We start from the raw sequence: 27,333 nt of genomic DNA on the forward strand, positions 1-27,333 counted from the left end.
TTCTTCGCAAGCATCACATGGCAGGAAAGTTCCTGATCTATTTTCTCTTCTATCTTCTCATGTGGATTTTGGGGAAGGAAAGGGTTCTAGTTTTATTTTTAAACATATTCTCTCACTTTGTATCATGGGAGTGATGTAACAAACGGAGAATCCCTGAAGCAAAGAGTGTTTTCTCTTTGAAAGTGTTGAATACACATAGACATTCTGTTAACTATGATTGTTAACGTAATTTACATAGGAAGTTATTATAGGTTATTAACCTATGTATTAGATAAGGAGAGGGGAGGTGGGCTTCATACCCATTTTGTTTGCTAGCTATTAGATTACTATTACTTCAGTGTAATCCCATTGCTATGACATATAATATGACATATAAGATGGCACATTAAAAGCTTTTTGGTTTGGCCACAGATCACTCTGATAATCAAAAGTGGAAAGTGCAGAATGCTCTTTACTAAGAGATAATAGTTAATAGAAAAAAAGTCTTACTAATGTTGCTCTTCACTTCTGGTCTAGTCAGTTCAATTCCAACCACAGCTGTACAGCGGAACTTCTCTGCATCGGCTGACCAGTTGCCGTTGAACCAATTCGATTCATGGTGACCCCGTGTGTGTCAGAGTAGAGCTGTGCTCCACAGGGTTTTCAATGGTTAATTTTTCAGATCGCCAAGCCATTCTCCCAAGGCACCTCTGGGTGGATTTGAAGCTCCAACCTTTCAGTTAGTAGTAGCTGAGGACTCCACCGATGGCACCACCCAGGGACTCCTTGCATTGGTTGAAGACACACTTTTCCATGAGAGAAGACTGCCATCTATTAAGACACTGCTTGCCACGGTGCTTTGCAGGTATATCCCCAGAGAGAAGCTGGTCTTCTTTGTGAACTTTCCAGGCTGAGGTGAGGGCTCTTAACTAGGGGTGGTCAGGGAGACCTCTCTGGGCATCCAGCCCAATCCTGACCTTGCACTCTCACCTCCCTGGGTGAGACGGGCAGCTCTAGGATCATAATACACCCTCCAGGACTAAGTCCTTCTCCTAACCAGGGAGCAAGTCCAGAATACTCAAGGCAACCTGACCTTTCCCCTGAGGTGAAACCACCTCCCAAGAAAGGCATGTTTTTGCATGTTTACTTTCATTGGAAAATGATTTCTCACCCAAATACAAGAATAACTCTTTTTTAAGGTCTCACTGATATCTACATTCTAATCGGTTTGACAAAGCTGGATATTATGTCAATGCCACCACTAACTCCCTCCCTGACGTGTTTCCAGATAAGGTGTTTGAGAAGAGCTGCCTTCCTCGCAGGTGGGCAAAGCCAGGAAGGCTGTCTGCTTGCACAGCAGTACACCGTCTCTTCCCTGCCACATATCCCAAGCTTGGTTCATCTACCAAGGTGCTATTTTTAGGAAGAAGCCTAATAAACCCAGTTTGTTGTCCTTCCATTTACAGGGAAATGTGCTTCAGTGGACAGATGACAGGGGAGCAATTCACATTTGGTTGCTTTTGTCGTTGGGTACTCATTCGCTTCATTTATTTAGTTCATTCAAATGTTTCTTAGGTGTCTACCCTGAGCTGGGAGTCCCTGGGTGCTGCAAGATGGTTAAGCGCTCAGCTACTAACCGAAAGATGGGCAGTTTGAACCCACCCAGAAGTACCTCGGAAGAAAGGCCTGGTGATCTACTTATGAAAAATCAGCCACTGAAAGCCCTATAGAGAGCAGTTCTACTCTGGCACACATGGGGTTGCCATGAGTCACAATCGACTCATTGGTAAACCGCTTACTCTGCTCCGTACTGTAGGGAAGAGAAGCCAGGAGACTGGGACAGTCAGCGGAAGCACATACCAGGTATGCTCTCATGGGTTCGGGGTTAGGTGGGGGGACAGCTGTGCGGGTGCGTACTTCCAAGCCCGGGCAGCATGTCACAGGCCCCTGGTTCCTCAAGGAAGGGGGACTTCTGGAAGAATGCGACCCTCTGCCTCTTCTGAGCTGGCTACTGTGAAAAGGAACTCATCCGAGCAGCAACCGGACAACTTAATCTGAAACTAATGAATGTTTGAAAGAAAACACATGTTTAAAAAAGACACCTGACTAACGAAAAGGTGCTGAGAAGCAAAAGAATTTGCAATGTTCGCCGGAAGGCACAGTCAATGAAAGCCCAGAGAATTTGTTTTCCATCTGCTCATTAGCTTTTAAGTTGCAGATAAGGAGAAGGAACTTCGAGGGGCTCCCACTAGTTTAGGGGAGGGCAGAGAGGACAGGGGAGAGGCCGGGTGAAACCAGGCCCGATGGTTACCGTTGTGAATGTTCCAGAAGGAAGAGCAATGCATGTAAGAACAGAATTCCAGGAGGACTGGGCAGAACCTGCAGGTGACACTGAACCCTGCTAAGACTCTGCCGTGACCTACGCCTCTATCCTGAAAGAAAGCGTCTCATTCTTAGTAGAACAGTGCATGGCCTCAAACAGGGGAGGGGGCTAGGACTCAGAAACACCCAGAGAAGGGAAAGCCCACCCACTGGCTTTGATCCAGGCACGAGGCTGAGGCTCTCAGCAGCCCAGAGCTGCAATGCCTCTCTGCTCTCCATCTTGGTACACCCAGATTGTACTCCACACCGCTCCTTGCTCCAGGAGGACACCCGCAAAGAAACATCACCCCGGGTGCAGAAGAAAGGTGTGCCCATCTCAGGAGAGGAGACAACGGGGCCACGGCCAGAGTGCTCTGACGTTCAGGTGTGTGCCTCTAACAGAATCTGAGGGCGGTGGCCATGCTCTCCTTCTGGGCAGTGCCTGTGGATGGGGAAACAACTATTACAAACTGCGAACCACCCGACAAACGTGAACCGTGCTCCAGGCAAGAAAAAGACAATGTTCATTGTTTTCCATTCAGTTGCTGCGGAGTCGATTCTAACTCATGGCGACCCCATCCACGTGCGCAGAACAGAACTGCTCCGTAGGGTTTTCAAGGCTGTGATCTTTCGGAAGAAGTTCCCCAGGCCTTTCTTCTGAGGTGCTTTTGGCTGGATTCGAACCACCAACCTTTCACTTAATAGCTGAAAGCAAACCATTTGCACCACACAGGAACCTAGGCCATCATTCCAAGACCGAAACCCAAACTCACTGCCATCGAGTCAATCCCAACTCACAGTGACCCTGTAGGATAGAGCAGAACTGCCCCATAGGGTTTCCAAGGCTGTAAATCTTTACAGACACAGACTGCCATATCTTTCTACTGCTAAGTGACTGGTGGATTTGGGCCACCAGCCTTTCGGTTAGCAGCCAAATGCTTTAACCACTGCACCACCAGGGCTCCTTGGGATATCACTGAAAAAACAAACAAAAAACCCCCACTGCTATGGAGTCAATTCTGACTCGTAGCTACCCCATAAGGTTTCCAAGGCTATAAAGCCCTATGGAAGCCGACTGCCACATCTTTCTCCTGCTGAGTGGCTGGTGGGTTCAAACTGTTGACCTTTCAGTTAGCAATCGATTGCTTTAACCACTGCACCACTAGAGCTCCTTAAAACAAACAAACCCATTGCCGTCAAGTCGATTGCAGTTCATAGTGACCCTATAGGACAGAGTAGAACTGCCCCCACAGGTCAGGGTTTCCAAGGAGCGCCCGGTGGATTTGAACTGCTGACCTTTCGGTTAGCAGCTGTAGCTCTTAACCACTAGGACAGCAAGGCTTCCCCAAGGATCCTTAAAAAAAAAAGGATCCTTAAAAAAAAAAGGATCCTTAGGCCCCAATAAATTACAGGCCAGGGAACACAATTCTTAAAAGTACAGGCAGCTACTGAGTATGGCTATTAGAGCAAGCATTTCTCCAACCAGAAAGAAACCAGTTATATTTAGTGGTAAAACACATAAGACTCCCTTATAAGTAATACATTGACCCAAGAGGACAGAGTAGAACTGCCCTACAGGGTTTCCAAGGAGTGGATGGTGGATTCAAACTGCCGACCTTTTGATTAGCAGCTGAGCTCTTAACCACTGCACCACCAGGGCTCCGCAGGAAACACTAGCAGTGGACAACTCACCAATGCCAGACTTTGCATTACAGCAAGGTACAGGCAATGTCTTGTGATCCCCCAAAAAGTGTCCCTCACAAGCGAATGGCTGAATGTACATTATCTTCCTCTTACCCCACTCCCTACCGTGAGCCCGACCCAAGCTGTCCTGGGTCCAAGGTATCAGAGTCCTGGAGCACCCCAAGAGAATCCACCCCAGCCCTACCCGTTACCACCACCCCAGGAGATCTACTTCACCTCCATCCTCTCTTCCAAGTCTTGTCAGGTTATCCCTTGGAAACCTGCGTCCCACTCATCTCCCACTTGTGAGTTTTCAAATTACTGTCATCACAGCTGATGAGTCAAGTACACCCAGAAGAAGTTTTGATTTTCAATTAATCCAATCTCTAAGGTCCTGGGTACCCCCTCTCCAAAGTGCCACCACCTGCCTTATACTATAATCAAACCAATTGTTCTTAAAAAGTTTCATTAGTCAAGACAAATATTTTTCAGTGTTACGGCTTTGCCCAAGTACGGCTCTTCTACAGGTGTGGTTTTCTACTCCTTTCGTTGCAAATATATAATATTTTAATAATATCATGGGTTATATAACTTGGTGGAGTGACCAGGCAACCTAACCACAATTTATATTAATTCTATAGGAAGATGTATTTGAAATAAGTTTGTAAATTACAACCAAACTGTAAGCTGCAGACAATGCTGAAAACAAAAACACCATGAAGGGATACTCTCTAAGGCTAGTCCACTCCCTACTGGCAGAGCACTCATTCTGCTGTAGACATTTCATATACAGAAAGAGCTAACCAAGTTGTTGTTGTTGTTAGGTGCCGTCGAGTCGGTTCCGACTCGTAGCGACCCTATGCACAACAGAACAAAACACTGCCCGGTCCTGCGCCATCCTTACAATCATTGTTATGCTGAGCTCATTATTGCAGCCACTGTGTCAATCCACCTCGTTGAGGGTCTTCCTCTTTTCCGCTGACCCCGTACTCTGCCAAGCATGATGTCCTTCTCCAGGGACTGATCCCTCTTGACAACATGTCCAAAGTATGTAAGACGCAGTCTCGCCATCGTTGCCTCTAGGGAGCATTCTGGCCACACTTCTTCCAAGACAGATTTGTTCATTCTTTTGGCAGTCCATGGTACATTCAATGTTCTTTGCCAACACCACAATTCAAAGGCGTCAACTCTTCTTTGGTCTTCCTTATTCATTGTCCAGCTTTCACATGCATATGATGGGATTGAAAATACCATGGCTTGGGTCAGGCACACCTTAGCCTTCAAGGTGACCTCTTCGCTCTTCAACACTTTAAAGAGGTTCTTTGCAGCAGATTTACCCAATGCAATGCATCCTTTGATTTCTTGACTGCTGCTTCCATGGCTGTTGATTGTGGATCCAAGTAAAATGAAATCCTTGACAACTTCAATCTTTTCTCCGTTTATCATGATGTTGCTCATTGGTCCAGTTGTGAGGATTTTTGTTTTATCTTGAGGTGTAATCCATACTGAAGACTGTGGTCTTTGATCTTCATTAGTAAGTGCTCCAAGTCCTCTTCACTTTCAGAAAGCAAGGTTGTGTCATCTGCATAACGCGGGTTGTTAATGAGTCTTCCTCCAATCCTGATGCCCCGTTCTTCATATAGTCCAGCTTCTCGGATTATTTGCTCAGCATACAGATTGAATAGGTATGGTGAAACAATACAGCCCTGACACACACCTTGCCTGACTTTAAACCACGCAGTATCCCCTTGTTCTGTCTGAACAACTGCCTCTTGATCTACGTAAAGGTTCCTCATGAGCACAGTTAAGTGTTCTGGAATTCCCATTCTGCGCAGTGTTATCCAAGGGGCCTCGTCAAATTTAGCTCCAGATGGCGTCTCTCCGCTGTCACCAGGTACCCGGAGCACCTGTAATATTATCCTTAGCCCGATGAGGATGCAGATACATTTGCTTCCCCCAAAGTCCCAGTGCATTCCCAAGCCAAATATTCATAAATATTTTGGAATTTTCTGTATTGTGATTTCATTAAAGCAAATGGCTGAGAACTGATGCATTTCAATAAAGCATTTTTACATTAAAAACCAGTGTGCTTGTTGTTTTAAAAGAATAAATGAATATTCATAGCATTTGCATTTGGGTAAAAATGGACTCTTGAAAATCTATTAACAGAAAATACACTGCAGCTGCTGCAGAGAGAGAGAGGGCCTATTGATTGTATTTATTGCAGTTACCACTGCTTATTCATAATGTGTATTCTCTCTCAGGCAAACAATTGAAAACATTTCACTAAACCTAAATTAACACAACTGAGATGGAACTTTTTTTTTTCTCTCCCCAAATCTGCTCTGTTAAAGTTTGGTGCCATCATCATCCTCTCCCCTCTCCCACCCAATCGGTGGCCAGGTCCATTTAATTCTAAATCGTTTTCTGTCAGCCCCCCCCCGCCCCCCGCCTCCCCACGACCCTAATCCAGGCCACCACCATCTTGCTGGTGGATTACCACAATAGCCTCTTAATTGGTTTCCTTGCCTCACCTCCCTCTAATTCAATAGCCACAGTGAAACCAAAATTATCTTTCAAGTATGCAAATTCGAATGCACCACACCCCACTGAGAGTCCTTTAAAGTTCCCACTGCACTCAGGATCAAGTCCAAACTCCTTAACCAGACTGACTAGGCTCTTCCCAATCTGGGCTCTGCTTAAGGCCGGTCCTCACCTCTTGCCACTCCCATTCCTGTTCTCTGCTCCAATCATACTCCGCATCATTCCGTCCTCAAATGGGATGCTTTTACTTTAGGTCTCAGCTTGAACAGAAAGCTTTCCTGACACTAAGTGGGCTAAGCGGTCCCTCCTATGGTATCCCAGAGCAAGCACCCTGCTCTCCCCCATCTCAGCACTTAGCATGTTCTTTGTTGCCTCTACTAGATATGGAAACCCTGGTGGCATAGTGGTTAAGTGCTATGGCTGCTAACCAACAGGTCAGCAGTTTGAAACCACCAGGTGCTCCTTGGAAACCCCATGGGGCAGTTCTACTCTGTCCTGTAGGGTCACTATGAGTCGGAACTGACTTGACAGCAAAGGATCTACTAGATATAATCGCTGTGAAGGTGACAAGAAGACTGCTTTGGTCTTTTTTGCCATTCCATCTTCAGTGGCCAGCTCTGTAGGTGTCCAAAAAGCCTTTGAACAAATTCATGACCACACTCTTACCCCGTGTTCCATATTCCCCTGTATTTAATATTGAAAACACTCCCAAATAGTAGTATCCTAAGCACATGGGAAAGTGAGCTACATACAACTTTCAGCTCTTTAGGCAGCCACCATTAAAAAAAAAAACAACAAAGAACCACTGCCTTCAAGTGGATTCCGACTCACAGTGACCCCACAGGACAGAGGAGAACAGTCCTGTAGGGTTTCCAAGGCTGTAATCTTTACGGAAGCAGACTACCACATCTTTCTGCCATGGAGCAGCTGGTGGTTCGAACCGCCGATCTTTTAGTTGGCAGCTGAGTGCTTTAACCACTGTACCACCAGAGCCCCTCAAGCCAGCCATCAGGCACTGTTTTAAAATCACCTGCCATAACTGTCAAGCAGACTGAGAAAAGCTTGGTCCCGTTTGTATGTCTAGAGAAGGAGTCAGTGGTACACGCAGCTCCCCCTTCAACCTCACGGGAAACCAGTTGGAACAGCTGCTGTCGAGTCGATTCCAACTCACAGCAACCCCATCTGTGTCAGAGTAAAACTGCTCTAGAGAGCTTTCAAGGGCTGATTTTTCAGAAGTAGATTAAATTACTAGGACTTTTTTCCAGTTCACCTCTGTACACACTCAAAACTCCAAAACCTTCTGTTAGCAGTTGAGTACATTAACTGTTTGTACCACCTGGGGCCTCCCTCGTATCAAACTCCAGTTTATACTTAAAAGAAAATGAAATTTAATCCATCATTTCAAAAAGCACATGTTTAAATCCTAATAACACAACTTTTTTAAAACACATCTTTGCTGTGTGCAGTAGAGTTGATGCCAACTCATAACGACCCTATAGGACAGGGTAGAACCGCCCCATAGGGTTTCTAAGGCTGCAAGCTTTACAGAAGCAGACTGCCGTATCTTTCTCCTGTGGAGCAGCTGGTGGGTTTGAACTGCCAACCTTTTGGTTAGCAGCCAAGCGCTTAACCGACTGCACCACCAGGGCTCCTAAAACACATCTAAAAAAAAAACCAAACCCATTTCCGTGGAGTCGATTCTGATTCATAGTGACCCTATAGGACAGTGTACAGCCGCCCCATAAGGCTTCCAAGGAGTGCCTGGTGGATTCGAACTGCTGACCTTTTGGTTAGCAGCCGTAGCTCTTGACCATTACACCACCAGGGTTTCCAAAAACACATCTACTACAGAACCAATCCAGTCTTAAATGTCTTTGCCCCAAAGCACAAGAAAGGCAGGACCAATGCCAATGCATATACTCTAAATCCATCTGCCATTCAGCAGGTTTCTGCTGGCCCCTAATGGACAAGCGATTCATCTTCCCGCTCTAGATTCCTCGCGTTGAAAGTGGGGAAGGTGACCCGCTCCCCAAGGTGCACGCTGAGCGCCTAGGGCAGGACCTGCGCAGGAGGCTGCAGGAAAGCTTTTCTGCTCTCTCACATGGTTACAGGGAAGCAAAAACTTCTTAAGCATCAGTGCACTCAGGGACTGAAAGCACTTACCTGTGTGCCTGGAAACCTGCAGAGACAGGTATCTTCGCAGGTGTGCACACAGGAAAAACCAGTACAATCCTTCCCCTCCCCACTCTCTGGCCTGACCCCATGCAGGGGACATACTGGGTCTAAGACTTACTTATTGAAAAGGAGGAAAGTCTAGAAACTGCTGGAGAGTGTTACATGATGAAAAACTTAACTGATCTCTCAGCATAAAAATGCTTTTACTAAAAGAAATTATTGGCTAGACTTTGTCACCATGAGATTTTACGAGAATTAAAAATGCAGCTTTTCAACAGCAGAGGTCACAGGACAATAAAACCAAACTGAAAAGGAGGGACTGCCTGCTGTGGGTCAGGGACACTGCTAGTACTGCACCTTCAGGGTCAACTGGAGTCACTTTCTACAGAGAAGAGTGGCATCCTACGGCAAAAGTTTTGAAAAGATGTACGTGGGCAACAAGGATTTCTAGGTATTAATCCAAAGAAATAATCAATATGCACAAAGATTTCTACACAAAAAAGTTTCAGAGTGTTATTTATAATAGGCATGAAAGAGAAACAACTTAAGTATCTAACCACAGAACACTGGCGGATAAATTATGCTATATCCACATGATCCAACGCTCAAACCAAAACCCACTGCCGTCAAGTAAATTCTGACTCACAGCGACCCTACAGGACAGAGCAGAACTGCCCCAGATGGTTTCCAAAGAGTGGCTGGTGGATTTGAACTGCTGACCTTGTGGACAGCAGCCGAGCTCTTAACCTCTGTGCCACCAGGGCTCCGACAGAAAGCTAGGACACCGTTAATAATCTCATTGTAGGAGAATATTTAAAATTAAGGGAAATAGCCTGATAGAGTGAAAAAAGGTCACAATTTTGTTTAAAATATATGCAGGGAAAACAGATGAGAGGAATATGCCCTAAAATAAGACAGGGAGGTTATCTCTGGGGAGTAGACTTGCATAAGATTCCTACTTTCTGTTTGATCCTTTTCTTTATTTCCCTTTTTTTTTAACAATGAAAATGAGTTACATTTATAATTAGAATAAAACAATACATTTTTTTTTTAAGGGAGGTCCTATTTAAAAACCATAGGCTTTCCCAGTAGCCAATGATATTATATTTTTAAATGGACTTGAAACCTGTCTGAACATCAAAACGATCAGCCGTTCACAGAATTCAAGGGTGAATGTCATCAGAAGAATAAAAAACACCAAACGGTACAAATTAAGGAAAAGGTTTTTTTTCTTAATATATACGTATATAGAAAGTCAAGTTCTGTTCCTATTTGCCATTCACTAAAACGTTTACTAGTAAGCCACACTCTGAACAGGAAAGAACAACAGTGCTTCGCGCTGTAACAACAATGACGACCAAAGGCATGCCTGTCATTCTGTGTCGCAATTAAAAAAGGCTCACCCCGGGAATCAGACTAGTGGTTGCCTCTTGGGGACGAGGACAGGATGCCTGCAAAAGGGCCTGGGGAACTTTCTGGGCTAAAGGCAATGTTCTATATCTTGATCAGGGTGTGGGTTACACAAGACTATGAGGACCCGCGATGGAAAAATTTGGAAACGAATAATGGTGATGGTTGCGTAATGTGACGAACATAGTTAACGTAAAAAAGCTGAAATGGCAAATGTGTGTGTGAACATACACACATACTCTTATATACATACATACACACACACATATATATTTACCACAATAAAAATAAATAAAGCCTATTTTTTAAAGTTAATAACACAAACAAAAAACTCATGGACCTGCCACTTAAGATGGGTGCATTTCACCATATGTAAATTATACCTCAATTTTTTTTAAAAAAGGAATGAAAGCAGGCTCACCAGCCCCTTCTCTGAAATTGGAGTCACAATGAGAATTCTGCAAGAACAAAGTGGCCGTGCGCCACAGCTACTCACTGCCGGAGCCTGCTGGAGGACCCTTCGTGGGTCTCTACTGTCCTCAGAAGTAAGTCCATGCTCCTTTATAGTCACTGCTGAAGCCTTGGCTTGTCCTAGAAAGGCTGATAACACTTGGAGGACCACGTACTTAAAGCCAGTGTACTGCCATGTTTGGTAAACAACCCAATGGGTGTGAGCCCAGCACTGGGTGGTATAACACCCAGTGGCGGTGTGTCCCAGTGTGGGAGCAGAAACAAGGTCCACCCTTCTTGTATGTCAGGCTCCACGGCAGCTGTCCTCCCAGGTGATGCAACTCTGAGGTGGAGAGGAAGTGGCAGTGACCATAACCCATCCCGTAGGTAGGACAAGAGAAGGTCTCTGAGCAGCCTCAGTGAATGGTGGACGGAGGTGAAGGGTGAAGTTGGAGAGAACCTTGCTCTGACTCCCTGGTTTTGGGTCAGGCTGCTGTAGGCTGTCTTTCCGGCTCCTGCGGCCTTGTACTTGGCTGGAGTCCTCGAGGTGAAAGTTACCTCCTTCTTGTTAAGCGTGGTTATTTGTTACTCTCCTCTGGGCAATCTGTCTTTATGAATGTCAAGTTTAGGTCACACGAGGTATGAAACCTCAGTGTCCTTGCCAACTGCTAATCTCCTGCCAAACCACTGAAAGCACTCAGAAGGCAGGGGACTTTTTGTCATCTGCTATTTCAGATTCTCCACACTACTATCCCCTCTATCAGAATCAGGGATGGATTACCCAGTGAGCAAGGTAAGTGGGTACTGAGGGCATCAACAGAACAGTGGCACCAGGTACCCAAAGCAAAGACCCACTGATGTCAAGCAGACAGGGCACAAGGAAAAGTGAGTGCTGCAGTGGAAGGGAATGGCAGGGTGCTAAATGAAACTGAGACCAGCTCCAGTGCATGAGAACGTGCCGACCAGACATAAGGTTCACGCGGGGTCACCAGGGTCCGAATGTTCAAGACTGTTTAAGCTGTGAGGCCCCTACCACTTCAACAGCTTTGGTGACATCTGTCACATTTAAAAAGAAATTACATCATGGGTAGCTAACGCACTCACACACGCGTATACATACAACTTACATATCTCGTTCCAACATGTGAGTAAGCAGAGGAGGGGGACACCACAGATTATCAGTGTTTAGGGCCCTCACACACCTTAATCAGGCCCTGATTAAGTTGCATGAGCCAGAGGCCACCAGATCTCAGGGTTATCTAGGAGCAACATAAAAGAGCACACAAACTTCTTATCGTATTAAAAGCAGCTTTCAAAATGTAAACTGGCCACATCTAAGGCAAATGACAAGTTAGGAAATGAGAGAAGTCAAATACTTCCCTATAGGCTTACATTTTTCAAAAGCTGAGCAGGGATTCTGAAAAGCTTATAGATGTGGACTCACTATGGTTTCAGTCAGAGACAACACCTGGAGCAAACCGGCTCTCATGGCGTGTGCATCACACAGGACCAGTGAACCTGGAAAGCCCCCGATTCAAAATATTCCCCTTCGGGCGTCACACAAAATAAACATTCTTCACTTCTCACACTCCATGAAGACTAGTTGAGGATGGTGGTGGCTCAGTGGTAGAATCTTCTCCTTCCGTGCGGAAGACCTGGCCAAAGCACCTCATGCAGAGCCACCGCCCGTCTGTCGGTGGAGGCCTGCATTTTGCTATGATGCTCAACAGGTTTCAGTAGAGCCTCCAGGCTAAGACAGACTGGAAAGAAAGGCTGGGAGATCTACTTCTGAAAATCGGCCAAAGAAAACCCTATAGATCACAATGGTCAGATCAGCAACCAATCACAGGGATGGTGCAGGACCGGGCAGCGTTTCGTTCCGTTATGCGTGGGGTTGCCCTGAGTTGGGGCCAACTCGATGGCAGCTAACAACAACAACAACAGGAAGATCTGAGTCACAAAGCTGGCTTCTGCCCTCCTAATTATTGGGTCATCTTGCTCACTGGGAAAGCCTCATTAACCCACCAGACTGGTAGTACCAGTAAATATTCTGTTTTCCGGCTGCTGAATTCCAACTAAATGTCCTGATGAGCCCCAGTCTCACTTTTTGGACCACCTTGGAAGCTTCCACCCAGAGGTCTCCACTCTTTCTTTTAATTCTCTCCAAGCCTCAAGACAGAGGCCCATCCCGGTGGGATTTATGGCAGAGAAACTGATGAGGCACAGGAAGCAGGCCGGTGAAGGTGGGCTTGGTAACATGTGGCCAGTGCCTCTCATCGCCTTATGGAGTTGCCCCACCCAGCCACTCTGCCCCTGCCCTGAGGTGGGGGACAATGATGGAGGCCCACCTTGTGAGAGGACTGCAGATTCCCATAGACTCAACACATCGTTCAGCACGACCTTTGTATAAAAAAGGCAATCCTGGAATAGCACCCAAGGTGTCCGAATCACCAAAAGCCTCATCTAACGAGTCACAGCAAAGCACTACAAAAATTTAAAATCCAGCTCTGACCTGGGAATTAACTTACCCCAAGATGTGCTCCCTCAATTAGAAATGAAGCTGATCAATCTGTCCTGGGAGCCTCGTGTGATTTCCTAAACCAGATATACAACTTTTTCTTTGACAGCTCTATATGAAACCAAACCCCATCCGCTGACATCTAGTCGAGTCTGACTCAGAGTGACTCTATAGACAGAGTAGAACTGCCCCACAGGGTTTCCAAGGAGCGCCTGGTGAATTTGAACCAATGACCTTTTTTGTTAGCAGCCATAGCTCTTAACCACCATGCCGCCAGGGTTTCCTTAACCACTAAGGGGGAATAAATATCCCCTTTGCAAGGAGTCCCTGGGTGGTACAAATGGTTAGCACACTTGGCTGCTAACCAAAAGGCTGGAGGTTTGAGTCCACCCAGAGGCACCCAGAAAGAAAGACCTGATGATCTACTTCTGAAAAATCAACCACTGAAGACCCCCTGGAGCACAGTTCTACTCTGACGCACACAGGGTTGCCATGAGACAACATCACACTCATCGCCAACCGGTTTTTGGTTTTGCATTGACAAATGATACCAAGTTATACTTCCCAGGATGGACCTGAAAAGCATTTTTGGTGTGAAGGAGCAAAAAAGTAACAGTAAGAATAAGTTGTGACACATAAACCTCCTCGTTGACCGAGATAACTCCTGACGTTGGTGTAATTTTAAGCACATCTGTTGTTACAGCATCATGAGTGTTATTTGGTTGTTGGAAGAGAAGCTGAATGATCCTGAAGCCATAAAGATGGCAAAACAAGCCCTGGGTTGTACAGCTTAATATGAAGCCTGCTAACATCCCTATGGTGTGACTATATCTTCACCCTTGCACACTGATTCTGGTTCTGTCCATGCCGATGACAGACAAGAGCATTAGAGAGAAGGACATCATGGACTGCGACATCCAGATGAAGAACTATGTCCAAGCATCATGCTGTTTCATCGCCAGGCCCACAGACTGGCTGCTCCCCTGCAATTACTCAGCACCTCGTCATGGGTTATAATAAGCTATGCTGTATGATCAGACATTCCACCCTGTGCTGCTGATTGCAGAAGGGTTTCACGTATGTTTTCTTAGCCAGGATCTAAGCAATTCTGGGGCAGGGGCCACGTCACATACGGCAAAGCTGTTCTTGTGCGAAGATGGATGAAATGACTAATTCTAGAATCTCTCTACAATGGCAACAAAATCAGGGCAGCACAGAAAAGCAAGTGTCACAAACTGCATACACTATTCCCAAGGGAGGCCTCCGAAGTTATTTACTCCTAAATTTTCATAGAATTTGAATGAATTTTTCATACAATTTTAATGAATTTTAGTTTCCCAGGCCTGGAGCAGAGGAAGCAAAAAATTAAAAGTACTCAGTGTACATTAGCTATGTTTCTTGTTGGTTTTGTTGTTATTATTGAAGTGGTTGGACAGGCTCACTGAACAGCAAGGAGAGCAAACTGACAGCAACTAGTTAGTAAGAAAACAATGAATGCTGATACGTGAACTAAAAAAAAGAAACAGGGACAAAAAAAACCACACAAAAAAATCCACTACCGAGAACGAAGAAAACCAAAGACACAGAGAAAGATGCGTCCAAAACTACCACAGCCTCCACCAGACTGATTCTAGCACAACTAGCCAGTGCCTGGCCACCACCACTGACTGCCCTGACAGGGATCACAATAGAGGGCCCCAGACAGAGCTGGAGAAAAACGTAGAACAAACCTCTAACTCACACACACACACACACACACACACAAAAGACCAGACTTACTGGTCTGACAGAGACTAGAGAAATACCAAGAGTATGGCCCCTGAACACTCTTAAAAAAACTAAAAAAAAAGGTTTTTTTTTATAGCTCAGTAAATGAAGTCACTCCTGGGGTTCACCCTTCAGCCAAAGATTAGACAGGCCCATAAATGGGCGAACCAGCCCAGAGGCAAGGACGAGAAGTCAAGAGGGGACAGGAAAACTGGTAACAGGGAACTCAAGGTCCAGAAGGGGGGGGGTATTGACATGCCGTGGGGTTGGCAACCAATGTCACAAAATAATATGTGTATTAATTATTTAATTAGAAACTAGTTTGCTCTGTAAACCATCTAAAATACAACAGAAAAACATTAAAAAACTACTGTACATCTAAGAGTCTGAATAAGCCCAGAGGACTAGTGGCCAGCGGGCATGCAGAGCTCAGGTGGTGGGCCATTCAGCCAGTTCTCACTGGTTAGTGTCAGGCCGGTCCTAAAGTATTCTGAGTATCACCTGTCAATGGGTATCACTGACTGCCCAGCACAACTGACATACAAAGCGACCAAAAAATGTTAAATCACTTTTTGCATACTGTATTTATTTAGTAAGGCAGAGTAATACGAAATAATAGGTTAAATTAAAAAAAAAAAAAGTTTTCATACCTAAAAAAATTATACTTAAAGGGAAAAGCTTCTGTTGTCAAGAAAATTCACTCATGTGGGTAGCTTGTATCCGGATGATGCTGCATAAAACAGGGTTTTCTGTATTTCTAGTGCATCTCCAGAGCGACTAATAGTCACAGGTATTCAGAAAATACATGACTGATGTATTTTTAATGTAGATGCAACAAAGTCATTCTGGTATGGTATACCAGTACCAGCTGCTGTCAAGTCAGTTCTGACTCACGGCAGCCCGATGTGTTTCTGAGTAGAACTGTGCTCCACGCAGTTTTCAACGGCTGAGGTCTTTTGCAAGTAGACCGACAGGACTTTCTTCCAAGATGCCTCTAGGTGGATTTGAGCCACCAACATTTTGGTTAGCAGCCAAGTGCTTAACTGTTTGTGACACCGAGGCAATCCCTGGTATGTTATACAAAACCAAAAAACCAAACCCAGTGCCGTCGAGTCGATTCCGACTCATAGAGACCCTACAGGGCAGAGGAGAACTGCCCCATAGAGTTTCCAAGGAGCGCCTGGTGGATTCGAACTGCCGACCCCTTGGTTAGCAGCCATAGCACTTAACCAGTAGGCGACCAGGGTTTCCTGGTATGTTATACCAGGAGTTTAACGAAGTTTATTTCCTCAGACTCGTATTAGACATTAAAGGAATGATATTACAACCCTGGTCTCTCCCCCTTCCACCCACATAACCTACCCCACCCACTATCCCAATTCAAACAAGGAAGACAGAAAAGACATGGAAATTTCCAAGACTGTGGCCCTCGGACATTCTCCTAACTCAGAACTAAAATCACTCCCAAAGCCCACCTTTCAGACAAAGATTAGACAAGCCCATAGAACAAACAGTAACAGGTGTGAGGAAAGTACTTTTTAGTTCAATCAAATATACGAAACCAAATAGGCAACTTCTGCCCAAAGGCAAGACAAGAAGGCAGGAAGGAACTGGAAAACTTTAAGAATGGACACAGGGAACCTGGGGTGGAAAAGAGGAGAGTGCTGTCACATTGTGGAGATTGCAACCAATGTCACAAAACTTTTGAATGAGAAACTAACTTAAGCTGTAAACTTTCACCTAGAGCACGATTTAAAAAAAAAAAGAAGACATGGAAACCAAATTACTCACCACTACTACGAAAACGGCTCGTCACATCTAAAAAGTGCAATCAAACAAAACCTGTTGCTGTCCAGTCGATCCTGACTCATAGTGACCCTACAGGACAGAGCAGAACTGCCCCACAGGGTTTCCAAGAAGAAGCTGGTGGATTTGACCTGCTGACCTCTTGGTTAGCAGCCAAGCGCTTAACCGATGCGCCACCAAGGCTCCAAGAAGTGCTGCAGTACCATAAATTACACTGTACACCTTAAAACTGCTTCTTAAAGAATTTAATCTATTACTAGAGATTCAGACCTTGTTGTGCTATATGAAGCATTTTAGAGAATTCAATCTACCACCAGGAAGAGATTTAGACTTTGCCTCAATATATGAAGTATTTGATTATATTTTGAAGGATATGCTTGGAGAGAAGGATTCTGACAAAGTCATATTCAAGCAGGTCTTCAGGCCACCTCAGTAAGTAAGTGAGGAAACCAACCAACCACAGGATTATACCTCTGTGGCTCCCGAAAGAAACTACTCACCTACGGGGACATCCAAAGAGAATCGAGAACTGTGGCAGGAAAGTGTGTATCAATAGGACCAAGGAGGTCACAGCGTCCTTAACTAAACATGGACTGCAAGGGACACTGACCTCACTTTCCATGTACGAATGAGAAACCGAAATAGGTACCAAATTACACCAGGCATGCGGCCCGAGGCAGGCAGAGAAAAATATTATCTACTTACTACACAAAGATGCTCATTGGGACTTGATATTGCAGACATGAGCAGAAAGCCTCAGCACTTAACCACAGGGTAGTGCATAGCAAAGGAAACTACAGCGTGCTCATATCACCAGGTACTATGGTGCTATTGAAAATCATATTTAAACACTTTTAAACGATATGAGGAAATGCATCTGTGTTCCGCAAAAAACAGATCAAGACGCAAATGTGTGTATATGACTTCAGTTAAGCTAAAAAAGAAAATAAAAGCCTGGCAGGAGCTACCTCAAAATTTTAAACAGGTTTTCAGAGTGGCATTTAGTGGTATTTTTATCTTCCTCTTTACTTTTTTGTTATCTTCCAAACATTAAACAATTAGCATATATTACTTTCATAATTTGAAAAAAAAAACATTATTTTGAAATGCATCCCATTAATCAGCTGCTAACAGAAAGGCTGGCAGTTCAAACTCACCCAGTTGTAGCATGGAAGAAAGGCCTGGTGATCTGTTTGTAAAGATTACACCAAGAAAGCCTGATGGAGCAGTTCTACTCTGTGACTCTGGGGTCACCATGAGTTGGGGGCCGACTCGACGGCAGCTAAGGACATCATCTACAGTTACTTAGCAACTCAGCTTTGGGATTTACATTTCTGTCTTTAAGGACTTTAGAAAGTGGATCATACAAGGGGCACTTTTATTAGTTAAGTCAAGCTCTGTCTGGGGGGGTCTCTTCCAATGCTTAGTGACCTGAAGTGATGAACGCCCTTTTCAAGAGCGGCCAGTGCCATATACTACATTCCCTCCCTCCCCCCCACCCCCTCAGACTTTTTTTGTTGTTGTTAATTTCTGTATCTTGTGCTCTAATGTAAAACTATTTTTGGGGACAGGGGTGCATTTCCCTACTCAACAGAACAAGTGGTCCTTCACTTATTAAGCTATTTTTCGTAGGTTCCTCTCCTTTCCATTTCGTGCTGTTAATCATTTGAGACCCCTCTTATACTGTGGAAGTCCAGCTCTAGGCATTAAGTTAGAAGGGGCCCCACGGCGGAAAAACATCTGAGCGTTCCTGTTACACATCTTACCCCAGTAACCACACCAACCCACATGCAAAACTCTACATTCGCAGACAAAGACCCCGGGTCTTTACATTTTGATACTTGACCCAACCGAATGCAAAGAATCATTCCGTGCAATTTGAAATTGCAAAAGCTATCATTTGAGGGTTGAGACAGTAGATTATCTGGCACTAAAAAAACACGTTTCTTCTTAAGTGAGAATACTGCTTTCTTTTCCCCTCCAAAGTCTTCACAGAAAAGCTGTCCTTAACGTTTTCGGTGTCCTTAACGTTAAAAGGTCTCTGGTAGCGCAAGCGGTTGGCACTTGCCCACTAACCTAAAGGCTGGTGGTTCGAAGCCACCCAGTGGCACCATGGAAAAGAGGCCTGGTGATCTGCTTCCTTCCATAAAGATTACAGCCAAGAAAACCCTATGGAGCAGTTCTACTCTGTAACACGTGGGACTGCCATGAATTGGAGTTTTTTTAAGTACCTTAAAAAAATCTTCACTGATTTATTCTACATAATTTGGTGAACTTGGCTTTTCAGGAACTCAAGGACTTTGCACCAAGTTTAAACAGAAATAACAGTCCTTTGAATATTGTGGGGCCCAATGTACACTGCAGATACCTTAAGAGAAATATATTGTTCAAAATATACCTCACAACCATCTTCCTTCTTTCCTTAGAATTTGTACTGTTTTAATAATAAAGACGGTGATTTCTAAATAATTTTACTGTGAGGTGTCCTTTCTTATCTTTTTTTCTTCCCCTGACCAAAGGCTAGGCTACCCTTGTCAACATTAGATACGCTGTTGATTTAATTAGCTGGATAATTCAGCTCTTCTTACATGGACTTCATAGTCAAAATGTCCTTTTCCTCCCAGGTGGGGGCTGGGGGATCTCCTAATGATTGTCAACGTCTGCTGAGTCTGTAAAGTTCAAAATATGACAGCTAAAATTAAATTTAAACCTAGTGCGGGAATTAGAAAAGCTAGAACTTTTTCCCAAGTTTCTAAGAACTCCTGGGCAGGCTCAGTGTGTATACTTAACAGGCGGCAGAGAGCAGAATGTGTAAGGGTTAGGCAGATACAGCCTCTGGCTCTGCTGTTTACTACCTGTGTGATCTTGAGCAATGGATTTAACACTCCTAGGCCTCTGGTTCTTTCCTCATACAGAATATGTGATGCGATACTGCAAGCACACAGTTAAATGCTCAATGAATGGAAGCTCTTAATACTTTTGATTTGCAATCTTTAGAAATGAAGATAAAAGTAATTGTAACGACCACACATGACAGAGTAGAACCGCTCCACAGAGTTTTCAAGACTGTAAATTTTTACGGAAGCAGACTGCCATATCTTTCTCCTGCGGAGCCTCTGGTGGGTTCAAACCACCAATCGTTGGGTTAGCAGCTGAGCACTTAACCACTGTGCCACCAAGGCTCCTCAATTATTCTATATATATACCATAATTATCTTCGAGTACTTTACATACCTACAGGATTCTACAGGCATTAGTTTCCGCAACAATAGATGTATTCTCATTCTTTTCTACAGTGCCTATGTTTAATATTGAAAAGCAGGTCACTCTATTCCATAGAGCCTTTTTTAATTGTAGAATTCAACTTCTCTTTCTCCTCCCCCACCCCCGCAAATTTACCACCACCAAAGCTGAAAAATATGATAAGTTTCGCTAGTCATGTTACAATACTCCATAATATTTCCATTTTTTTCCTTGACTGAGCTATAAAATTACAGGGAAATCTATATACTGCATGGATTGGTACAGTGTATATTCGGTGTGTATTCTTTCCTAGCCCGCACCCGCTAGCTGAGATAACTAATGTACAATTCCTCTACCCGGTCACATATGTGCAGCCTACTCTGATTTCAGTGGAATCTCGTGTACAGCTGAATTCCCATTTTAAAAGCTCTGTCCATATTATTTAAAGAAACCACAAACTGAGATGTTTATTGTCATAAAAGGCTCATCTATGAAACATTTAAAATGATTTTCTATTCTTTTGTTCTTGATGAGTCAGAGACTCAAAAGCTAATGAGATGCTTTCTTTTCCAGTTTTGTGTTTCTTTATCATCTCAAAAGCCTGCGAACCAGAGGCTCTGTACTCCTTTATGCTCCTGGGTTACCTCCCCATGGCAGGATGGTAAATCACTGAGACATAGGTCATTCATTCCCGGCAAGGCGTAATATACCTGTCCACTGTGACAGAAGAATGGCAGAGACCTCTATGTGCCCATCTATCTAGAACTGGAGGAAAACTGGTGAGAGCTGCATATTTTCCCAAGTCCAACACAGAGCTACTTTTGCAAATAAGTTTATTACTGTTCCTCTTTACTGTGCTTCAAAGCAGCTGGGCGTAAAATGCCTTCTATTCATTACCCGTTTACGATCAGGTAACTCTTTAGCTTACACTGTAATTCCAAAGAGCTTGGCTGCTAACCAAAACGTCGGCAGTTCAAATTCACCAGCCACTCCTTGGAAACCCTATGTAAAAATAGGGCAGTTCAACTCTGTCCTACAGGATCACTATGAGTTGGAATGGATTCAATGGCAAAGGGTTTAGTTGAACACTAAGGAGTTCTGGTGGTGCAATGATTAAGTGCTCAGCTGCTAACCAAAAGGTCAGCGGTTTGAACCCACCAGCCGCTCCACTGGAGAAAGATGCGGCAGTCTGCTTCCGTAAAGATTACAACCTAGGAAACCATATGCGGCAGGTCTACTCTGTCACGTGGGGTTGCTATGAGTTGGAAAGCGGCACCTAACAACAACAAGTTTAATACTAAGAACAAGTAAGTCCCGTTCTTCTCACCCTGTACCATTTGGGAGAATTATCATCTGATACCAGAAGGGTTAAGTTAGGTTTTGAAAACCTATGAATTCCTTTCCCCATCTCTGCACCTCCACCTCTGAGATACAATCTCTCTCCCACCAAGCAGCCTATAACCTCATAAGTACACTGGCATTTCAGGGATACGGACCTCAAACCAACCCTTGTTGATAAAATTTGTATCTGGGCAAAGACAACTCTTCTAGTACTCTGCTTACGTTCTCTACGATCATCAGGTTAGCAATGCTTTAGGGATGAATTGGAATTACCAGTGTTACTAGGATAAACCATCGAGATGGTTGGCTCTTTGGTCTGGTCTCCCTTTTGTCACCTCAGGAGATCATTTTCCTTACACGACAATCCAATCCTTAGTTACATCAGCCTTCTATTTAATCAAGGCAAATGGGAAGAAGACTATGGTATCTTCAGGTCATTTAATTTTGACAAAGACTACTCTTATTTACACCCATCATTCCTATGAGAATCTTACACACACACACACACACACACACTCAACAGCTCAGGGAGAAGCGCTCAGAAGAGCAGAGCAGCCTGGGCTTTCTGACTAACCTCTGGAGCAGCTCCAAGAAGATAAGCCTTAAAATAGAGGCTCAGGTGACCGTACGACACTTGATTTATCTAAAAATTGCAAGGTAAAAACTCTCCCACAGATTATTGGCAATGCTTAAATTCATCAGTTAATGATGAAAGAAGGAACAGGCAGCGGCAGAGAAGGAGAAACCCTGGGGGTATTCCTTGTGGGGTTCTGCCAGGGCCGAGTGGGAGGAGAAACAAGCAAGTTTTCAACAAAAGGATCTGATATTTCAACAAATGAAATGAGCTGGCTTACTAGACAAAGGTCTCTGGAGACTCTGGCATACTGTGAACACCCATCATCAGCAATGAAATTCAAAGTAAAAAGGAGCTTATAAGGTGGGCTAAGTATTAAGAAGCAGGAAGATTTAAGGAGTTGCTATCAATCAAAAGTTTCGCACACTGAGAGACAAATGCAGGCAGCTACCCAACAAATGGAAGAGTAAAACAAACCTCTGGTTTGCAACTGCCTTGTAAAAAATTTTATCAAACCACGTACATGTCTATATAAACAGCCTTGGAAGTCTCTTGCCACCCCCACCCCCAACATCAGGAATGCTGTTCATCCACTCGCCCCTGGCCAGTTCAGACACTTGCCCATCAAGGTGGCATGCTACTGCCCCCCACAAATCCTGTCCTCAGCTTTAGAAGCAACTGCATTCTGGTGGAGGCCCCGCGAACACGGTGCCCATGGGCACAGCCCAGGGTACCAATGCCCCGCTGCTGGAGAGCCTGCTGCGCTAGATTTGCAATGACGCCACATGGAGAGAAGAGGGTGAAACATAAAGAAACGGGGAGGGGAAGGCAACACCAAGCAAAGATGTGCTCCCCTCTTTCAGCAGCCCAAGAGGGGGAAAAAAGGGAAAGAAAAATTCCAAACTGAGAGATGGCCAATGGTCGGTTTATCAAGACCCATCTGGGACACCTCTAATCCGTACCTGGGCTGCAAAACAAATTGTAAAAAATTAACAGTACCTGGGAAATCAACTGGGACGTATTGTAAGAGGAAATCTCCCCCATCACCACCAAGCCCGGCTAAATAAAATCCCAGGGGTATGAGACATCAGAAACTACACATTAGTTACAGAGCTAAGGTTTACATAATCACAAATTACATAATGCCCCTCCTGTGCACTAAAAATCCTTCTATAGGTGAAGCTCCTCATCAGCCTATGTTTCCGCGTTTCCCGGAGAGAGCTCGAAAAGTCTGCGGGATAACTGGGAGGTGGGAGAAAGGGTGCTGGAAAAGTCACCCTTGACAATCTGCAAACCCAACCAAATGTTCCAGGGTGACAAGGAGCTCGGAGCAGGTGACTCTCCCCGCGCCCCCGACGCCCCGTGCGTCCGAGGCCAAGGCAGGGTGAGCAGGGTGTGGGGCGCAGGGTGCGGGGGACGCGCCGGGCTTACCTGCTCCCCGAAGTCGATGGCGATGTTGGTGATGCCCAGGGGCACAAGGAAGCGGATCAGGGGCCAGTAGTGCGTGAGCGCCGGGAATTTCACCATAGTCCTCGCCGTGGGCTGACCCCACACACATCTGCCGCCGCGAGGGGACTCTGCCGGGGGGCGCGGGGCGCAGGGCGAGCGGGGCTCGGGCGGAGGAGGCCGCGGCCGGCGGGGCCTCGGGCGGCGGCGGCGGCGGCGACTCCTAGCGGCGCGGCGCCCTCTCCGAGCGCGGCTGCTCTAGCAGGAGATCCGCAAGCTGAAGTCCATCCCTGCTGCCCTCCCACACAACAAAGATCTGCCGGGAAAAAAAAGAGGAGGGACGGCGGTGGCAGCAGCAGCAGCGGCGGCGGCGGCGGCGGCGGCGGCACAGGGCTCTGTTGACAGCGGCTCCATTATAAGCGCTCCGAGGCCCGGAAATAAATAAATACCCGCGCGCACGAGGCGCCGCCGCCGCCGCCGCCGCCGCCGCCGCCGCCGCCGCTGCCGCGCTGAGGAAACCAGGGGCGGCGCAGAGGCCGGGCCCGCGGCGGTCCCGGCGGGAGGGCGGCCGGGCGGGGAGGGGCGGCCGGGCCCAGCGCCGCTCCCGCCTCCGCGCCGCCGCCGCCCCGGCCTGGCCGCGGGGGGCGCTGCGCAAGCACAGGCCGCGGGGCTGCCCTCGCCCTCGCTGCCGCCGCCGCCGCCGCGTCCGGGCCGCGCGGGGTCGCACTCGCCGAGGGGCGGCGGCGAGCCTGAGGCGAAGCGGCCCGGCGTGCGGCCGGAGCGGCGCGAGGGCCGGAGGGGCGGCGGGGCTGCGGGAGCGGCCAGGCCCGGGAACGTGAGGGGGCGGTGATTGTGAGGCGCGGCCGAGCTGTCTGATGGGGAGGCGGAGCCCGCGACGACCTCGTGCACCCGGCGCCGCCCTGGTTCCTCGGCCGGACCCTGTCGCCCGAGCCCCGCGGGGCCCAGGTTTGGGGTCCCCGCGCCGGGCCTGGGCCGGAGCGCCGACCCGCAGGGAGCGGACCGCGAGGTCCCCGGGCCCCATTCGCGGCGCCGCGCGGCCCTAGCGCACGGAGCCCGGCCTCGAGGAGGGCGGGACGTGCCGGGGAGGCAGCTCCGGCGGCTGTTTCGGGCCCGCTTTGGACGCTAGGGACCCGGGGAGTTGGAGGTGCCCTGAAGGGAGCATCCCTCTGCTGGTTTCCAGGGGCGACGGCGACCCTGTCCCTTGGGGGGGGGGGAATGCGCAGAGGGCAGCAGGGAGGGGTCCCCGCAGGCTCCAGGCAGGGCCGCAGCCCTCTCTGGGCAGCCAGACCTGCGCCAGCCAACAGTGAGCAGAGTCTTCAACGCGCTACTATCGTAGAAAACAACGAAAGGCCCGCCTCGTTTAAATAAGGAGAAAAATCGGTTCTGCTTCATAATATTGTGCCCCAGTGATTTCTGGTAATTAGCTGCTGTGCCGATTTTACCTAAAACTTGAAAGAACAGCATGACGGCAAACCAGCTTCCATCCAGGCACCCAACCCCATTACTGGAGGGTTGACCCAGTGGCCTCGTGTTCCGGTCTAGCTTTGCGAATGTGCCGCTCACCGCAGCGCTCAGAAACTGTCACCCTCTTAATTTTTGAACAGAAGACCCTGTATTTTCTCTTTGTACTGGCTCCACAAGTTATGCAGCCATCTTGCTGGTATCATTTTGTACTCTCCCCTTCGCCCCCGCCCCCATCTTTTTTAGTTTAATAAACCTGAAACCCTTTGGAGTCAGTAAATTCTGACTCATGACAACCCTGTAGAACAGAGTAGAACTGCACCACAGGGTTTCTAAGAAGTAGCTGGTGGATTCCAGCTGCCGACCTTTTGGTTAGCAGCCAAGTTCTTAACCACTGCACCATCAGGGCTCTTTAATAAGCTTAACAAATTAATATAATTTATTATTTGAAATAATACAGTAATTTTGCATCTAGGAATGAGTCTATTATCTCTTGTTTAGTTTTGTAAATCTTTGTAAAGCTTGTGATAATAGTGAGCTGGTGACTTCAAGGTCCTGGGTTAAGGTCTTTCACAATTGCTTTGAAAGTATTAGAGTTTCCGTATTTTGTGCCTTTTAAAGGTTCCTTTGAAAATTCCACACAGGCAGAGCAAGGCTTTGAGAAATAGGGAGCTCGTTTACCTTGTAACCTCAAATTACGTCCCCTATAATTAAAATGATGGAGACTGGGTGGCTCAAATGGTTTGCAATCAGCTGCTAACCCAAAGGTTGGTGGTTTGAACCTACCCAGCAGCTCTGTGGAAGAAAAGCCTGGCTATGTCTTTCAGTAAAGATTACAGTCAAGAAAACCCTAAGGAGCAGTTCCGATGTGTACACATGGAGTCGCCATGAGCCAGGGGCCAGTGCAGTGGCAGTTACCAACAACAATATAATTAAATTGAAACCTTGGTAATTATTTACTGTGTTAAATGTGTCAAACAGTAGTAATATTTAAAAGATTTCCCAACAAACAGGAAGTTCTTGTATACAGGATTCTCCTCCAAGTTCTTGAAAGGTGGGTTTTATATAGTTGAAGCAGATTTTAAATACACTAAGGGAGCTTGTTATTTAAAGGGAATTCTCTTGGAAGGAGTCCTTTTCTAAAGCAAATATCACCTCATGGTTTACCTAGTCTGTTATTCTAGGTTTTCATAGGCTTGTTTTACTTAAAGCAATCTAATGACACTGACCTTTAGCTGGAATGTGGCGTTGATGAGGTCCTTGATCGATCCTCATCAAGTCCAGTTTGCTTTCCTCAGTCCCTGGATAAGGGAGGACCTCATCCCAGATCCTGGCTAATGCAAATACATACCTTCAGTCTTAAGGAGGAATGGTGAGAAAATCCCAGTTAATCAATGAAAGGTCATCATCCTTGTTTGAGTATTCTAAAAGGACATTCTTTAATGAGTGACTTGGTAGTGTCATCTTTGACTGGAAAGAAGTTTTTTTGGATTGCAAAGGCCTACGAATTTCAACAACACTTTATGGCTATTGTTGTTGTTAGGTGCTGTCCTGTTGGTTCCGATTCATAGCAATACTGTTGTACAACAGAATGAAACACTGCCCGGTCTTGCACCATCTTCACAGTCATTGCTGTGTTTGAGCCCATTGTTGCAGCCACTGTGTCAATCCATCTCATCGAGGGTCTTCCTCTTTTTCACTGACCTTTACTTTATCCAGCATGATGTTCTTCTCCAGGGACTGATCCCTCCTGATAACATGTCCAAAGTACAGGAGACAAATCTCACCATCCTCGATTCTAAGGATCACTCTGGCTGATTTCTTCTAAGACAGATGTATTTGTTCTTCTGACAGTCCATGGTGTATTCAACATGCTTTGCCAACACCATAATTCAAAGGTGTCAATTCTTCTTTGGTCTTCTTTGTTCACTGTCCAGCTTTCACATGCATAAGAGGCCACTGAAAATACCATGGCTTGGGTCAGGTATACCTTAGTCCTCAAAGTGACATTTTTGCTTTTTTAATACTTTTTAAGGAGGTCTTTTGCAGCAGATTTGCCCAAATGCAATACATCATTTGATTTCTTGACTGCTTCTTCCATGGGCATTGATTGTGGATCCGAGTAAAATGAAATCCTTGACAACTTGAATATTTTCTCCGTTTCTCATGATGTTGCTTATTGGTCCAGTTGTGAGGATTTTTGTTTTCTTTATGTTGAGGTGTAATCCATACTATGGCTACATGGAAGTAATTGGGACATTTAATAAGTATTTCTTCTGTCAAAGAGTCAAAATCAGATAATAGATTTTTCAGGGAATTTTTGTCTTTTTTTTTTTTTTAACTTTTGTTTTTGAAAATTTGTGTGAAAAGTCAGCTCCAGAACATGTGATGATAATGAGTAGGGAGTTTTCTAAATTACCCAGAAGCTAAGAGGAGATTCCAAATTCATTGTGATTAGCTTCCAGGGTGTTATCTTTTGGAGAGTCCAGCCTTATCTTCTATGGCTTTTGGAGGGTGCAGCCTTATCTTCTATTTACTAAGACTGTAGGTTAGA

At 45.9% G+C, this 27,333-nt stretch overlaps 1 protein-coding gene across 2 annotated transcripts in view; it reads right to left on the reverse strand.

Annotated features, from left to right (window-relative positions):
• The window catches only part of ANKH (ANKH inorganic pyrophosphate transport regulator), a 169,871-nt gene extending 146,176 nt beyond the window's left edge, over positions 1 to 23,695 (reverse strand). For both annotated transcript variants that reach the window (XM_049861323.1, XM_049861315.1), the window contains exon 1: positions 23,283 to 23,695. In XM_049861323.1, the coding sequence (XP_049717280.1) occupies positions 23,283 to 23,378 (96 nt within the window). In that variant the 5' untranslated portion in view covers positions 23,379 to 23,695. The remainder of the gene's footprint in view (positions 1 to 23,282) is intronic.
• Between the last annotated feature and the right edge of the window lie 3,638 nt (positions 23,696 to 27,333).

Source organism: Elephas maximus, chromosome 2, assembly GCF_024166365.1.
Source record: "Elephas maximus indicus isolate mEleMax1 chromosome 2, mEleMax1 primary haplotype, whole genome shotgun sequence".
Taxonomy (NCBI): Eukaryota; Metazoa; Chordata; class Mammalia; order Proboscidea; family Elephantidae; genus Elephas; species Elephas maximus.